Source organism: Vidua macroura, chromosome 1 (assembly GCF_024509145.1).
Source record: "Vidua macroura isolate BioBank_ID:100142 chromosome 1, ASM2450914v1, whole genome shotgun sequence".
Taxonomy (NCBI): domain Eukaryota; kingdom Metazoa; phylum Chordata; class Aves; order Passeriformes; family Viduidae; genus Vidua; species Vidua macroura.
The window spans coordinates 9,345,982-9,362,590 of record NC_071571.1 but is presented as its reverse complement, the minus strand read 5'-3'; the positions used below and the strand labels follow the sequence as shown (position 1 = coordinate 9,362,590).

Below are 16,609 nucleotides of genomic sequence, written 5' to 3'. Positions count from 1 at the left end.
AAGGACATCACACCTGAAATTTCTTTCCTTTCATCATATGCACATGTAGGATGCTTATTGGGATGGGTAGAAAATAAATGCAACATTACTAATACAGATTTATTTTTCCTTAAAATTACAATACAGTGATATTTTTTGGTGAAACCCTGAGTACATTGCCATTCTACATCTGGCTAAGCAGTACCTTCCTCTGTAAATATCTTATGGATTTTAGTGCCATAAAGGACCATCGAGCTACACACAGAAAGGTCTTCACAGAGTCAAATCATTTCCTCTCAAAAATTGTGATCCCCTCTGTTGTCAAATGATAAATGCTTTGTGGTATTTTTCTGGTCAAAACCAGCTATTGGATCAGATATATCCAGAATCTCTTCTCCACACATATTCTTGCAGAATATGATTAAGATAAATATTCTGGGTTTTTATATTGTCCCTATGACTTGCTGTTGTGAAAACAGGAACTGAAGTTGTGTTGATATTGGGAATATAAAATGTGAAAATACACGTTATCTTCTTTGGATGCTGAATTCCAGTGATGATCTATGCTTTACTTGACTGAATAACAATTTCAGTGCCTCCATTTTGCCATCTTCATAATAAGAATAGTATTTACAGAAGTATTCTGAAGTTTAGTTAATGTCATTGAAATTCTTTCAGACGGGCACAAAATACACACAGGAAACCACAAGAGGTATAAAAATGTATGCAAATGTAGCTAATGAAGCAAAAGGAAGAGGGCTAAATGGTGTCTTAATAGGTTCTCTTTAAAAACCTATTTTGATAAGGGATATTATGCCATGTCTCTTGATTATGAATCTTACATTTTTAAAATAATCTCTTTCAGCGTGCTGGGACCAGCTGTGACCTTCCGAGTGCACTCAAACCTCCAAAATATTTCAACTGCAGATGTTGCCAAAGAAGCAGGTAAGTCCTTGTCCTCCTTTCCCAAACTGTGACCACCCACACGTCTGTTTAGCAGTCAGTACCACTGCAAACAGCACAGACACATCCTGTTTTCCCAGAAGACTGACATTTAAAGGGGGAGAGAGTTGAGAGGTGAGTGGCACATGAAAAATTGAAGTTTTAACTTCTTTGAGTCCATTAAAACTGTTTGAGACTACCTTGTTTGTCAAGAAAATTAAATAGAGGCATGTCATCAAGTTCCAGTGTAGTGAAAAACTCTTCAGTGTTGTCAAAAATATCAAAGCGCATTAGTCATTTGTAAAAGATGATCAATTTTCTGATACGTTTTTTCAGGGAACAAAAATGTTATTACACCTTCGCCTTAATTTCTGGAACAAAAAATGGTAGAAATATGCCTTTTTTTTGTTGTGCTGTTTCAACTATTTCAGTGACAAGTTCATCTTGGAAGTAAAGGCTGCATTTCTAGAATTAAGATGCTTCTGCGTAAGTACCACTGTTCTAAGGACTCCTATTGGCTCCTTTTCAGCTTGGCTATTAACTGTATTATGGAGTTGTTGACTGCAAAAAACAATTTTTGCAAAGTATCTGAATTGATGACTGATTTGTTTCCAAATTACTCAATTGATAGGCTTTAAAAATCAAAAGTAAATGAGTTGCAATATTGCTTGAAAACAGAAACAAAAACAGTTAATGAAAATAAACACTGGGAGTTCCAATCTGTTCATTAACTTCTCCTTTTGCTTTACCATGGATGAATTTAGTCACAGAAAGAACTGGGGTAGCTCCTAGACCAGAACTTCCTTTTGCAGAGCCCTTTGCATTGGAGTAGGGTCTTGTTGACTGGTGATTAAAGAGTAGCAAGGGTCAAAAAACCCTAGATGTGTGCTGTCAGAACTCCAAATTTATAATAAACACTGAATTATGTAACTCATGAATAGGTATGATTTTTTTTCCTGGGAAAAATTAATATGGCTTTTTTATAACAGTGATCTTCCTTGTCTTGTAAACTTGTTGAATCTCTCTGAAAGGGTCAACAAATATGATGCTAATGGTAGAGCCTGCCTGGATTGCCTGAGGCTTTTGACAAGGTCTTCCCAGAAGTTTCTAAGGAAAATAGTTTCTTAGAATTTGGAATATGGAACAGAAAAATGGTGAATCACTAATTGGTCGGGAGGCAAGAAACAGAGATTAGAAAAAAAGTATTAGTTTTCAAAAAGTCTAAGATAGTGGAAAAAAAAAGGTGGAAGGATCTCTGCTTGGACTGTTACATTGAACATAGTTATAAGTGAATTAGAAAAGAGAGTGAGCAGGATGGTGAGAAATCCTGCTAATACTGAATTATTCACAGTATTGAAGGTGAAAGTTGATCTTAGAAATGTAAAGCTGAGTGAATGGACTCAAAATGGCAGATGAATTTCATTGTAAATTACTGTAAAAAATTTCATATGGAGAAAAAATAGCTTTGCATACAAGGTCTACGTAGTAATGTACTTAGTGTAGTAATAGGTAATTTGATGAAAATGACAGTTCAGTCTCCATTATCAGTTGAACAAGGAAAAGTGTTTTTAAGAATTATTTGGAATGGAATAGAAAACAGAATAATATTATTTGTTCTTTCATAAATATGTCATTTGCCTGTATTTAAATGCCACACATAGTACTGCTTCTCGTACCTCAGATAGATTTGAAATTCTGGTTGAAATGGAAAGATTCAGGGAAAGGCAGAAGTCATGACTGTAAGTATGGGATATCTTCCATATAACCAGTGGTACAGTAAGAAAGGAAACTTTATTTTGGGGAAAAAAAAATACTATGGTATGAGAAAGGTCTGTCAGCTCTAGAGTTGCACAGTGAATTTGGACAAGACTGTATAATTGCAAGATCAGATGAAACTGGCAGAAGGCAAGTTTAAAATAAGAATGCAGTTTATAGTTTTTCCAGCTGTGGATAAGGAAGCTTACATGTATTCAAAAGTTTACACATAAGGAAATCCACTGAAATGTAGCAAGGCTGTGGAAACCTTGTCAAGTCCAGGAGGTTCCTGATGTGCCTTGGCCTGTTCCTAACAAGCTACTCTGAAAAGTAAAAATGCTTTGACTGGTTTATTTCAGCAAAACTCAAGATATAACATTCTGGTTTTTCTTACCACTGGAATCAAAGTAGTTGTTTTCAACTTCTTTAACTTAAATGCTGCTGAAAAATACCAAGAGTATTTTTCTTGGGGAGGTTCTGGGGACAAAATAATGCCACCCCAGAGAAAGGGCAACAAAGTGGTGAAGGATCTGGAACATAAACTCTGTGAGGAATGGCTGAGAGAGCTGGAGAAAAGGAGGCTCAGGGGAGACCTTATCACTCCCTACAACTGCCTGAAGGAGGCTGAAGCCAGGTGGAGGTCAGTCTCTTCTCCCAGGCAACCAATGACAGGACAAGGGGAAATAACCTCAAGCTGTCCCAAAGGAGGTTGAGGTTGGATATTAGGAAAAAAGTTGCTGAAAGGGTGGTTAAGCATTGGAACAGGCTGGAGTCACCATCCCTGTTCAAAACCAAACAGATGTGGCCCTTTGGGATATGGTTCAGTGGCCATGCTGGTATTTGGTTAAGGTTGGGCTTGATGGTCTTGGAGGTCTTCTCCAACCATAATGTCCTATGATTCTAAGAATTTCTGCAGATTCACCAATTTAAATTCATACTTTATGCAGTAATTTTATCTACTTTTTATTGCATTAATATCTCAAGTATTTTTTGACTTCTGTTTGCTTAGTGAATTAAAACTTTCAGGATTTGATGGCTGCAGAAAGAGCTTTATAGGAGTTTTACATAAGCTCCTCTTGGTATTTCAGTGTGGCTGTAATATTGTCATAACTAAACTTTGTGTTTGTCCTTTACATAAAAAAATAAAGAGCTCACAATTCTATCCATCCCTCAAATGTTTTAAATTTAAAAAGTATCTTATTTTTCCTTTCTAACTCATGAAGTTGCAGTGCTTGTCAATGTACTCACTAATCAGTTAATTTATTTTAAGCAAATGTCGTACTTCCAGATCTGTAAGCCAAAAATAAATTATCTTAAAAAATCAACAGCAATATATACTTACATAAGAAGTTTTTTCAGGTTCTAGTTGTAATTATAAATTTTTAAAGTCAATGGTGTCTTGAAGAAAAGCATTCAAAGTATTTACCAAGGGAAGCCAAGGGAGAATAAATCAATGCATACTTCCAAGGTAGGCACAAGTAAATGCATAATTCCATGCTGTACTGCTGTTAGGTAACTTGACATCCCTCCAGGAGCTTGGAGAGCAGATCTTGTTTACAGAAATGAATAGACCAAATGGACAGAAGAATTTCACAGTCTGTCACATCCTTAGAAATGAAAATAATTTGGAAACTGAGGTAATCAGATGCCATAAAAAGTATAGGAAGGTAAATTACTCTGATTTGCAAAAAGGAATCTATTTGTGCAGGTGTTATGTACATCCAAGTCTCACTGATAGCCACAAGAACAGTTTCTATGCAGCAGTTTGGTCTTATTACTCATGTAGCATATATTTTTGTAACCAAAATGGATACACTTCATATTTTCCTTGCACTATTTAAGGTTTAAATATAGGGAACTATATTTAAGTTTTCCATCTTCTTCTGTGGAGTTTGAAAAATGTGCAGGTTAGAGAAGACATGGGACTATTTAGCAACTATGCAGGGAGGTGAATGACTTAAAATATCCACTAAAAACCAGAGATATGGAAGTATGATAATAAAAATGGTTGCCTCTGTTGTCTTGGAGTTTGAAGTTTATTCTTCTTTGTGCCCACATGACCTGTGGCAAAATAAGCACACTAAAATCCTTTAGAGACATTTTTGCTGATAAAACTTTTTTTTTCCCCAGTAATTCACAGTTCCAATTCTGTGTAAATGTTTTGATTACTTTTGGGTTTTTTTTTTTTTTTTTTTCAGTTTCTAGGGCTATATAATTGTATGGGGAAGCTGACAACAGAGTAATTTAAAATTGTGAATAGCTTGCTTTTTCACATTAACAGCACCTTTATTTGTTCTAGAGCAGGACACCCAACATTTTGCCAGCTTCACACACTCTGGCATTCAAATGATAGAATACATCTTTCATCAAGTAGCTGTCCTCTGGCCTATTTCTGTTTAATAAGTCAAGTTCGGTGGTGCAATGTAATTTAATCTCAATGTTTTGATGAAATAAACTTTCTCAAGACATAAGTTACCTGCTCTAGGAGTAATTACAATTGGCACATCATCATTTAGACAAACAAAATGTATATTTCTTTTCTCTCCAGTTTAAAGGTCAGGAGAAAACCTAGCAGAGAACAATTATCAGTAAGATAACGCTATGTAAAATGGTAATATATTTGATATAGAAATGAGGAATGAAATTACTTTATGTGTAGTCCAGAATCCTACCGTTTAGGCAAGGACAGTGATAATTAGAAAAGTGGAAACTTCTGAAGTTTCCAAGCAAAGAATTTTGGCATCAGGTGCCTGTAATGGTCATATATATTCTGAACACATGGCAAAGAGATGCAGGAGAGTTTTGGGCACAGGTACTCAGCACTGCTGAAATGCCTTTTAGTGTTAGAGTCATGCTTCCATTTCTTTTTGTATTGTATTAAAGTGCCAGATTTTAGGTCTTCAGGTGCAGACTGAAAAGCAAAGGGCTGTGGGCATAGTGTAGGCAAGGTAGTGATGGGGACAGACAGCACAATGAAAGGCTGTGCATAACCAGATATTAGGGAATTAACAGGTCTTGTGTGCAGGTTCTTGTGCCTAAGATACCTTGTGAAACACACCAGTATGGAAAGTCAGAAATTTCGATTTATTTAATGTATATATAGGAACATAAAGAAAAGTTTTTAATATTTTTTATTTAATTTCCATAACTTTTTATGAAACCATTGGTTTGGATGGTTTTTGTGGTTAGCTTTTAGCTTTTTTTTTTTTTTTTTTTTTTTTTTTAACTTTTCTGTTGGCCTGTTGGTGAAGTTCACATTTTCAAACTGCACATGGTCTGAAGGGGACTATTATCATGACTTACAGAGTAGGTTGTTGAATCATATGAACTTTTTGTCTAAAAATCATTTCTCTGTGAATTATTCAATTCTGAAAATAAAACATCACGAAATTAATTCTACAGAAACACAAAAATGCAAAACATAATGTATTGTTATTCAAATTTTTCTGTATTATGCAATATGACAAGCTAATTTGAATAAAGACACTGCCTCAAAGTTATTGGAATAGATTTAAAAACATATAGAATTTCTCATCAGCTTTAAATGACTGCAAATTATTAAATCTGTGATCTTACAGATTTTGACATTTAACATCTACAAATTTTGGTCCTGTCCCAGCTGAACTGAAATATCCATGACAAATAATACACAATAGAACTTTCTGACACTGAGCATGAATATTTTTGTTGAAGTTGGTAGCTCTAAATAGACAAAACACTATCCTTAGCTTTTAACATTAAACAGTCCTTTTGACTTAAACAAATACTTTAAACCCCTTAGAGTTAACTTACCCTGTGTATTGTTTTCAGCTGCTGGTGTTTGACTGGTTTGGAGTGGTCCAAGATATCATAGTTCTGCTTTAAATTAGGATGACTAAGTGGCCGAGTCTTTGTGAGCCTGCATCCAGTTGGTGAAGAAAGTATTTATGTCTTATTCTGCCTCCAATGGACTGCTTCTCTTGCTGACATCATGAAATTTGACAGTATTTTTTTGTGCTGGTTTGCTAATAACATCCACCTTGTTTTTCGTGGTGGCTGTCAGTGCAGGAGGTCTGAATTCTGTGTCATCAAAAGGAGGAAACTTCGGTTGCAAAAAGCAAAATCACTATAGCCAGCCTTGGTTTGCTTGTTGATTCTTGGCATAAGCTTTGCAAGTCTTGTGAGAAGTCTCAGCAAGATGAACTCTTGCTTCAGGCACCAACATGTCCATGCTGGCAGAGTGTCTTGGCTCCTTTTTCTACCCCACAGCTGTGAGCAGTGATGGTTGTTTTGAAAGTATTCATTGGTCAGTCACTGTCAGATCATAATTCAGCTGTGATGAAGTAAACAGAACAAGTTGAAAGTCTTCAGGTGAATTCCTTCTCTCTGTCTAGATTTTTGTAGACCATGCAATAAGTTGTCTTGCTCTCTGAGATGGTAACAAAGAATGTGTCTGTGAATAATTTGAACTTCATGTTTGAAGAGAATTGACAGCTTCTGTGTCAGAAACTTTGAAGAATGTAGCCAGAAGGCTGTGAGGTTCATCTGAACTTCACTTGCCATGTCCCTGGTTTAAGTAGGATTACAATTATTTGGTCTATAATGTGAAACGTGAAGATTTGACAGGTCTTTTTCTATTCCTAAGTCTTTTGGTGTAAATCCTGATTTCTTCTCCTCAAGCCTTGAGTTCACATTGTCCTTTTTCACCTCCTGAGTCCTCTGTAGTGGATCGATTTCCTTTCACCTACTGTATCATCAAATCTTTCTGAATTATTTTTCTCAAATCCATCCATTGTTGAATAAAGGATGTCATTATGGTTTTGAAGATTATTCAGAAACTGAACTGTCTCCTGCAGTACCAAATGTCTGATACAATGATTAATGAGTTTCCAAGATGGCATTTCTTTCCCACTTTGTTCTTCTGTTGAAAATAGAACAAGTGAGAAGTGCTACCATTCAGAAAATGTGTCTCAATCCTGAAGAATAACAAGTACCTTTGGTTATGACTCTTTTCCATGGACTTCCTTCTAATTATGGTATTCATTGCTGTGATTAGTAAGGGTAGAATTCATTTGAACATACACCCCTCTCCTCTAAGAATAACTGTGCGGTATCTAATTTTAGAGATAAATATTTCTTGTCTTTAAAACCTCTTTCTGTTTTAATAGAAAATTGCAGAACTTCCTGCTGTTCAACTTATAATGTCATATCATCTATTCCAGCATAAACCCTTAAATCCAGCTGCTTATTGGGAATTGTAAAGATACTTAATAATTTTCTAGAACTGGGGAGTAAAACAAAAAGAGCTAATTGGCATTACGTAGTTAATAGTCTTCAATTTAAAGCAATGACAGTTTATACTGTTTCATTCTCATGCCTCTTATTTACACCCATTAATAGAAATTTGTCAATTAAACTAAAATAAGGAGAAACACACCATTAGTGCAGAATAGATCTTAGAATATTGTGGAATAAAATAATGCCTGACCAACACAAGTTCAATGGAAATAGCAGAATGGAAGCTTAGATTGAAACCCATGTATTTCTGTTAGGTGTTTTTTTCCTGAAATCTATAAGCAGGCCTATGGAGACTGGTAAAAATAAGTCTTCTGTTTATGTCGTGGTTTAGAGATTAATAGAGATTTTTAAGCTGAATTTTTTAAAAGAGCCCTCTGGTAATATATCTAAATGCATTTTAATAGTGAGAGTAGAATTCATCTAAATCTGTTGCAGCTGTCTAAATGTTAGGCATTTATTCAAAAATAGTTACCTAGACTGCCTCTACATTCAAAGAGAAAAGATAGATTATCTGAAGTGACATTTATCATAGATGGCTAAAAGTTTGAGAGAGAAATCATCACTATTGTCCACAGAATCACTGAGACATTTTTGGTGATAGAGCTGCCATACATAGACCCTGCATGTAAATCTGAGGAGATTGGTGGAAGTCAGAGTGGTAGAATTTAGTACACTGGAAAGCTTCTTCCTGTAATTGCTGCTTGGTAACATACTCAAAAATATTTTTTTTCCTATTGATCTCTTAAAGTCTTCTGGTACAAGTCCTGATTTCTTCTACATAAATCTCCTTTATACACAGTGTCCTTTGCTAATATATTTAAAGCTCTTTAAGAATTCAAAATTAATTTAAGATCAAGTAAAAATACAAAAATTTGAATTCTGATAAATATTACCATGTGTGATACTATTAAATAACCAAATTCCTGCAGCTGGCTTCTTCAAACCTACAGAGCTGATAATCCAGGATGAAACTGCCCTGCAGTTGGACTGCAAAGTGTGTTTTTTTTTTTTTTTTTCAAGCCAAAGAAATCTCCCAATACATTTTTGACTATGATAGTTGAAAGTCTTTTTTCCATTTATACTTGCTAGAGATTTCCATGCACAGATGTTTGAAACTGACCTGTAAATTTTACATGTAGGACAGTTTTCAGTTGGTGCAAATCAGCAAATAGCTGCTCTAAAATCCATGGCACAGAGAATATGTGACTGAAACAAAACACTTTTATTTTTTGTATAGCAGCAGTGCTGGGGGTCCCACTGTGGACATAGCATCAAAAAATCCCCACACTAAAATATTTGAGAACTAATTTTATTTCTGACTTAAAGCAAGCAGAAATCCCCAACCCCAAGACAATTGCTTAATGTTGTATTTCACCACATTATTTAGCCAAATTGCTTCTATTTCACATTTTTATGAGCAGCAGCACATTTTCCAAGAAAATTGAAATACATATGCAAGATGACATATACAGCAATAATAAATACAATTCCAGACATCTTTAAATGTTATAGTCCTTTAATAAAGTTTTATGCATTTTTTTGCAGTATACTTAAGATGCTATCTCTGTTTACAGCACATCCCAAGCATATTAAAACAAATTATTTAGGAATGCAACAGTTAGAAGAAATCTGGTAATGCAAGTATGTACCAGGCAGCTTTTATATAAAGAATAGTTTGGCTATGTAATATGTATATTTTTTGATGATTATGTTACTTTCTAGGTAAGCCTAAAGAAGGGAATTGAAGAAACTCTGATTTAGGTCAGATAGCATTGTAACCTCATCTTTACCTTGAAAAGAACAGTCAGTACCCTTTTTTTCCCCCCATTAGAGAGATTGATTATAACTTCTCAAAATGTGGAACAACAAGATTAACCGAACAATTTTAAACTGTGCATGCAAATAAATGCTGGGCACCATGTGGAACAGGGATAATGTGGAACAGACAGTGTTTTATTTCAGTTGGTACAAACAGGAAAATAGACTTTATCTGATGTAACTAAATATCCTATTTTTAATATATGAAATTGGATGATAGCTTTCATATCAGCCAAAGAATAAAAATTGTGAGTTAGGGCAGTGCTACTTCAGGAGTCTATGAAAAATAGTTGTTATTTAAAGCTTAAGAGAAAAAACAGAAAATCAATATATTAATCTTAGAATCAGGTTGTTGTCCCTTTTACCTGGAGAAAAGTAATAACATGAAAAGGCCCCTCTCTAGAAATGTAGTGTTTTGGTAACAGTGTGTAAGGACAGCTGCCCTGAGCCTGGGAACAATTTGTTCTCTTGGTAAACACGATTTACAGGTTGACATCTTGGGAAGGAGGCACAAATGTGACCCTGGATAAAGGGGCAGGTGGGGGGTTTCTGACTGAAAAAGGCTTAGTTAGAAGGTCCAGGGGATTCACATATCATCTGTCGTGAAAATAGGCACTTGCTTGACCTTCTACTGCTGATAGTTTGTGGAGGGATGTATCTGAAAGTGATGAGCTCTTGATAGTGGGGCTAGGAATTATTTGAGAGCTTTGGGAGAGTTTTTGAAGATGAGAGAAGTTTTTTGGCAGTGCTCACAAGGGCACACTTGTCAGCAGTGTTCAGACCTCTGTGTTAGGATTGCCTTCATTTTAAGCAGTCTTTCTTCTATGGACTGAAGGCTCCTTCAGCAACTGCTGCTCCTGCCTGATACTGTGCACAATTGTTAGGGAATGTTGGGACTGCAAGGCAAGGGACTTGATTTGCATGAATTGTTTGTTTTCTGGACTATCAATGGCCAAAGAAAGGGGTTTTACACCCACCTTGAGCTTTCCTGAGCTTCACATATCCATGGTGACATGCCAGATAAGATTGAGTCGAATTTTTCACATTTGGTCTTGTTCTTATTTGGGGATGACGTTTTCCATAGTCTGACAAAAGTAGTTTTCAGGATTTAGAGATAATTGACCATTGTAATAATCTGCAAATACTTAATTCTTTCTTGAATGACCAAGTCCTCAGGAAAATGTTAAATCCCTTTGTTACGTTTAAAAGATACTTTCCATAAATTTGAATCTTCCAGATTAAGAGAAATTGTATGAATTTATGTTGGCTGAAGTCAGAAGACATCTCTAGATTTAATCCAGCCATAGATTTTTCAAGTAATACCTGTAAATTCTCTGCAGCTCAGTTTGCTTAATTGTAAATCTGAAATATGAACAGTAAAAGGCTTTTTATTAAAAAAAATTAAGCTCTAATGTATAAGATAATTCAGAGGATAGACAGTACCATCACCACAGGATAATTATGATCATTTGTCTCTGTGCTGCTTCTGCTGCTTTTAAATATATTTTTTCCTGCTTGCATCAATGAAACAAAATCAGGATGACAGCAGTCATAAAATGGTTTTGGTTGAAAGATCCATCTAGTGGGTTATTTAGAATGTCCCCCAGAATTGTGATGGGATTGGCTGGGCAGGAGATCATATAGCAAATATTTGATAGTCTGTTGAAAAAAAAAAAAAGACAAAAAAAAAAGACAGATGAGAAAAAATGTATATGCCAAAATCCAGAGGGTGCCTCTTGGCAAAGTTTTATAGACTTTTTAGATCAGTAACAAGAAAAGGTAGGTAGCTACACCCCATTACTCCTTCCTAAACAGCCAGGTAATTACTTTTGGCATTTTGACAAGTGTTTGCTGGAGTGAAGGTCAAAGCTGTCAGCAGAGAAGATCTATGCTAATCTGCTCAGCTGGAGAAGTCTTAGGTGGCTAATGTTTGTAATTAGAAGTTGTGGAAACCAGTAGTTTCACTGTAGTTTTGCACCAAGCATAAGTGAACCAATAATACAGAGTAATTTCATTTATCAGAGTTCACAAAAATTAACTAAATGGGTGCTTAGGAGTAAACATCCAATATAAAATTGGAGAAATATGGAAAATCTGTGGTACAGAGTAAATGGATATTTCTGTACATATATATGTATATGTGGTACTATATATATATACACACAGTGTGTATTATATATATGGTATTATATGTAAATGTATTATATATAAACATCAGACATGTTTATTAGCATGTGTGCATTTGGCTATACATGTACACAGAGATAAATAATGATAAAACTATTAATTTACATTGAGAAATATTAATAAAAATAAAAGAAAGAGCAAAGGAAAGAAAGGAAAAGGATGCACTTATTGAACTTAATAAAGGTGCTGGAAATAAAAAAAAATTGCTAGAAATTTCAAATGCAAAAATTTGATGGATGAAAAATATTCCCATTTTTCTTGTGGGCATTTTCACTTCATCCAGCGCTACTCTGTGAGTGGATTTGTTTAACTGAGAGGGCTTTTAAAATGCTAAAATACTTTAGCAAGGTATGAGAAAATATGAAAGAAAAAACCCCAAACAAATAATTGTATTAATACTATTATGAAAACAATGAAGATTTGTATATGTGTCATTTGACAGTGCTCACAATAATGTTGATTGTCTTTTCCTGGTGTTATATTCATGTCTTTATCAGACTAAACTAAAAATTATTGTTCTCACTTATCATGGTGTTCTTTGTGCTACTGAAAGTGTCTCTATGTGTGTGTGTGTGTGTGTATACATATATAATAAATACATATATAAGACAGAAACAGGGAAGGTTTCACAGGAGCTCAAGGTATTCAGCTATGCTCCTGAGCTCCAGACAGTCCCTCAGGTCTGCAGTGATTTCACACACAATTAAGTGTTTGTTCCCTCTGATTTTGCTTCATGAACTAAAATACCCAATATAGGTATTTGGTGACCATGAAATTCTTACTGTATATGGAGAAATAATGCAGATCATCAAAAAGTAATGGTTTGGGACTGATTGGTGTGTACTATAGAAATGGAAGTAAGATTTGATGGCTAAATCTTAGGCTTAAACCTAATGAGAGAAGGTTGCAATATTTTAGTGGTTGCAGTTGGAGCTGGAGTAGAACTTCATTGGTAGCAATCAAAACATACTGGTGGTTTGCTGAGTAGTTTTTAACCTTGATCAGCTCTGCCACACAAACTGTTGAACTGTTACCAGTCAAGAGCCATGGGGCTCTGCAGCACTTAGGAAAATATTCTTCTGACAATTTTTGCCTTTACATATAATCCAGAGCAAAAAAGAGATAAAGCTTTAAATCTAGGTCTAAAGAACAGTAGGTTAATCTGAAACATAGATTTTAATTGAGAAAAAGATTATTTTTTTCTTCTGGATTTCATTATTGAGGTTTTATAGGAGATGGTTAAACCTTTTTCAACTGTTATGTCATTGCAGGGAACTCACAACGTAACAGATTTTGGAAAGAGATCAGAAAATGCTTCCTATTTTTCCCTCCCCATCCTTCCTTCTTTGAATGGATTTTGTGTATTGTATTATTCTTTCTGATATTTCTTTCCTTGGCATTTTTCCTGTTCATGGAATCACCATGTATTCATTCTCTTCATTCATTTAACAACTCGAGGGTATATCCTGCACCCATGTGCAGCAATATAGCTGTGGGTCTCAAATTAGCATTAATGGGAAACGTGCAGCTAAAATCAACCACACTGGGTCTAGTTACTACCCTTGGCTGTAAAATAGATTTTCACAGGAAATTATTTCCACTTGAGAACTGGGAAGTCAAAGAGGTTATTACGTTATTTTATATTAAATTAAGAGTATTTTAACATTATTTTTAATGTGTTTCAGATTGAGAAATCCACCTGATACAGAACCTGTATGCAACCTTTCATGTTGCAACTTTATGTTTTCAAAGTTTTTCACATTTTAGGCAAGTAAGCTGTTTTCACTTGGCAGCTCCAAATACTCTGCTTTCTATAAGGTTTAGTAAAATATGTTAATAACTATTTTTGTTGGTAAGTTAATGTCTTTTTAACTTTATGTTGAAGAATCAGATGCCCCTCTCAGGTTTTCTGATGTAAACATGGATGGATCCAAACATTTGCAATGGTTTTCTCAGTCCTCCTGCAATTTTGCTTTTTTGTCTGATTCCTTTTCCTCTCATTCTATCCAAGGCTCTTTTTCCTGCTGGCAGCAGGAAAATAGAATAACTCTCATATAATAACTAAATATCTGAAATCAGTAGTGGTGACAAAAAAGAGCTGGAATCTGGGAGATGTGGTAAGGCTAGAAAAGCAGGTTTGGCTAGATGTTTGCCTCAGTGACAGTAAGGACAAGGAAGCTGATTGTCTTCTCTGATTATTAAAGTGGTGATGAGGCTCTGTTTGGATATTTATTACATATTTTTCTACATATTGCTTCTGCTTCTCTGATACTCCTTGCCAGTCTGAATAAGTGCATCCACTTAATATTGGTTTCTTGCTGTGGTAGGTAATGAGCATCAGAGAGTTTAAGAGCTCTAATTTGGTTAAACTGTTAAACTGATATCCATTATTAACTGATATCTGTTATGCAGCTAACAACCATAAATGTTACAGTTGGCAGATATTTATGTGTAGAGGCGTATGTACCAAAATGAATTATAACTTGCCCTTAAGAGTTTTAAACAAACTTAGTGGAATATTGCCATGCAGTTAAATAAATCTTTGCTTTAGACAGAAGGCAGTAAGTATCTAAAAATCCTCATTCCAAAAGATGTTTACATCTCAGATTTTTTCACTGAGAAAAAGTAGAAATGGAAGCTATCATGACAGAATGCTCAGTAACACAGCAGTCACAGCATGTTTTCACTATTACGTGGATACCTTCAAGTTAGGAGCAGGCATCAATGTGGCTTTTAGTGTGCATCTAGTAATGGCTATTAGGTTATCACTGGTGCCACTGATGAGCATTCTTCATGCTCCTAGTCCCTGTTCTGGATAAAAACTTGCAAGTCACACTTGTTCATTAACCCGCTGTTATTGGTTTAATAAGTGGTATCATAAGAGGTAAAGCTGAGTTTGAGGTAGATCCCTGCAGGACATGAAATCTATTGCTGGTCAAGCCCTACCCTTGCCCAGGCACTTATGTGGGAGAGACTCTCTGTTGATGCTTACATGTGCTAAGGTTAGATAGCACATTCATACCCTTTATATTTAAAGATACTCTGCATTCTTTTGACACCTTAATCACCTTAAAGAGAGAATTCCTAGAAGTCAATGTAGACTTTTTTTGAAAAAGGTGAAATCAGTTTTATTTCCATACTCTTCCTTCTGAGCACTGCTGGAGATATGATACTTGGCTAAAGAAACCAGATACAGCCATTCATATAGAAACCAACTCCAGGGCAAAATCACTTTTTGCAGATTTTAACTGTACTCTGCCTTTCTCTGTGTTGAGACAATTCTTTCTTTAATTCTTTTTTTCACGTCTGAAACTTCAGTTATAGGAGTAATTTTCACTCTTCATCATTGTGTTCAGGAAATGTTGTACCTGATGGAAATGCACTTGAGTGCATCTTCTGTTTGTGAAGATCTTGAAGAGTTCTTGAACATATTCCAAAATGTTCAGATGGGTTCTGCTCTTGTGCCAAGGGAGATGGAAGTCACACGTCTCCAGCAGTGTGCCAGGGAGCCCAAGCTACCCCAGTGACTTTGTCAGAATCACTTTTAAGAGGCTGGTATTTATCGTGATAAATCAAAACATTTATGGTGAAATAATTATTTTTAATTCTGAAAGATGTCCAGATTAATGAAATATAGTCATACAGAACCTCTAACACTAAATGTGGTAGAACACAGAGGAAGGTCATGTCCCCTTAAAATATCTTCCATCTTTTATATCCAAGAGTCTTTAAACTTTCAAAATGCTATATATCTCTGGAGCTGACAATTATCTTTTCTCCAGAAGATTTCTGGAAAGATTATAGGAACAAAAATTCCCTTCAATGTTTTAGATTTCTGATTAATCCTGAGTGATGATTACCACATTTAGACATGACACTTATTTTAATTGTTAGCTAAATTCTTCTAACAGGATTTTTGTATATAGAAATGAGAGAGTTCCTTTAAATTTATATGTCATAAACCTTTACAAATTTTCATAAGTATGCTTGGCTAGTTCATCTTTTGTCCTAACCCTGGCATATTTCTTTGGAAAACATTACATGTAAAAACATGACACTCTAATTTCCTTTTTCTTTAATATTATTATTTTAGTTTATGATCATTCTTTGCTACTTTCCAAAATCTACTCTATTTTTAATTTTTTAAGGATTAATTTCCCACATTTTAATAGAAGATATTTCTTTTTATCTGTAATTAAATCCATAACTTGTTATTCTCAGAAGGTTATTATGGATTGTGACTTGACTGTTACAAAAAATGACTTAAAGAGGCTCCTAATATCAATTTAGTGTAAGGATTTAATTTATTATTCATTAATTTTGTATTCATTGTAATAGCAGTAATCATTATGAACTCATTGGGTAGGTATGAGAATGTCAGGCACCCTATATTTCCATAGAAATTCAGTTCATTAGTCATCTTTAGCAAAACATAAAATACCATTCATGAATTATTGCTGTCACTTGTTTCTCTTTATAATTATATGCCTGTTATTTTGCATAAATATCTTTATATGTGTAAGTGGTACTGGAATTTGCAAGTTTCAATACATGCATAAACTCCCTTGTCTGTCCTTATGGCAACATAAATTTTGGTGGTTTAAATTAAGATAGCTTCACTCAACTTATGACAGTATACAGGCTAATTTCA

The 16,609-nt window shown here is 34.8% G+C and overlaps 1 protein-coding gene across 1 annotated transcript in view; it reads left to right on the top strand.

The window, feature by feature from the left end:
• PTPRN2 (protein tyrosine phosphatase receptor type N2) overlaps nt 1–16,609 on the top strand; it is a 636,596-nt gene that overhangs the window by 284,165 nt on the left and 335,822 nt on the right. Inside the window, exon 11 of the mRNA XM_053982009.1 lies at nt 845–924. Within this exon, the coding sequence (XP_053837984.1) occupies nt 845–924 (80 nt within the window). The remainder of the gene's footprint in view (nt 1–844; nt 925–16,609) is intronic.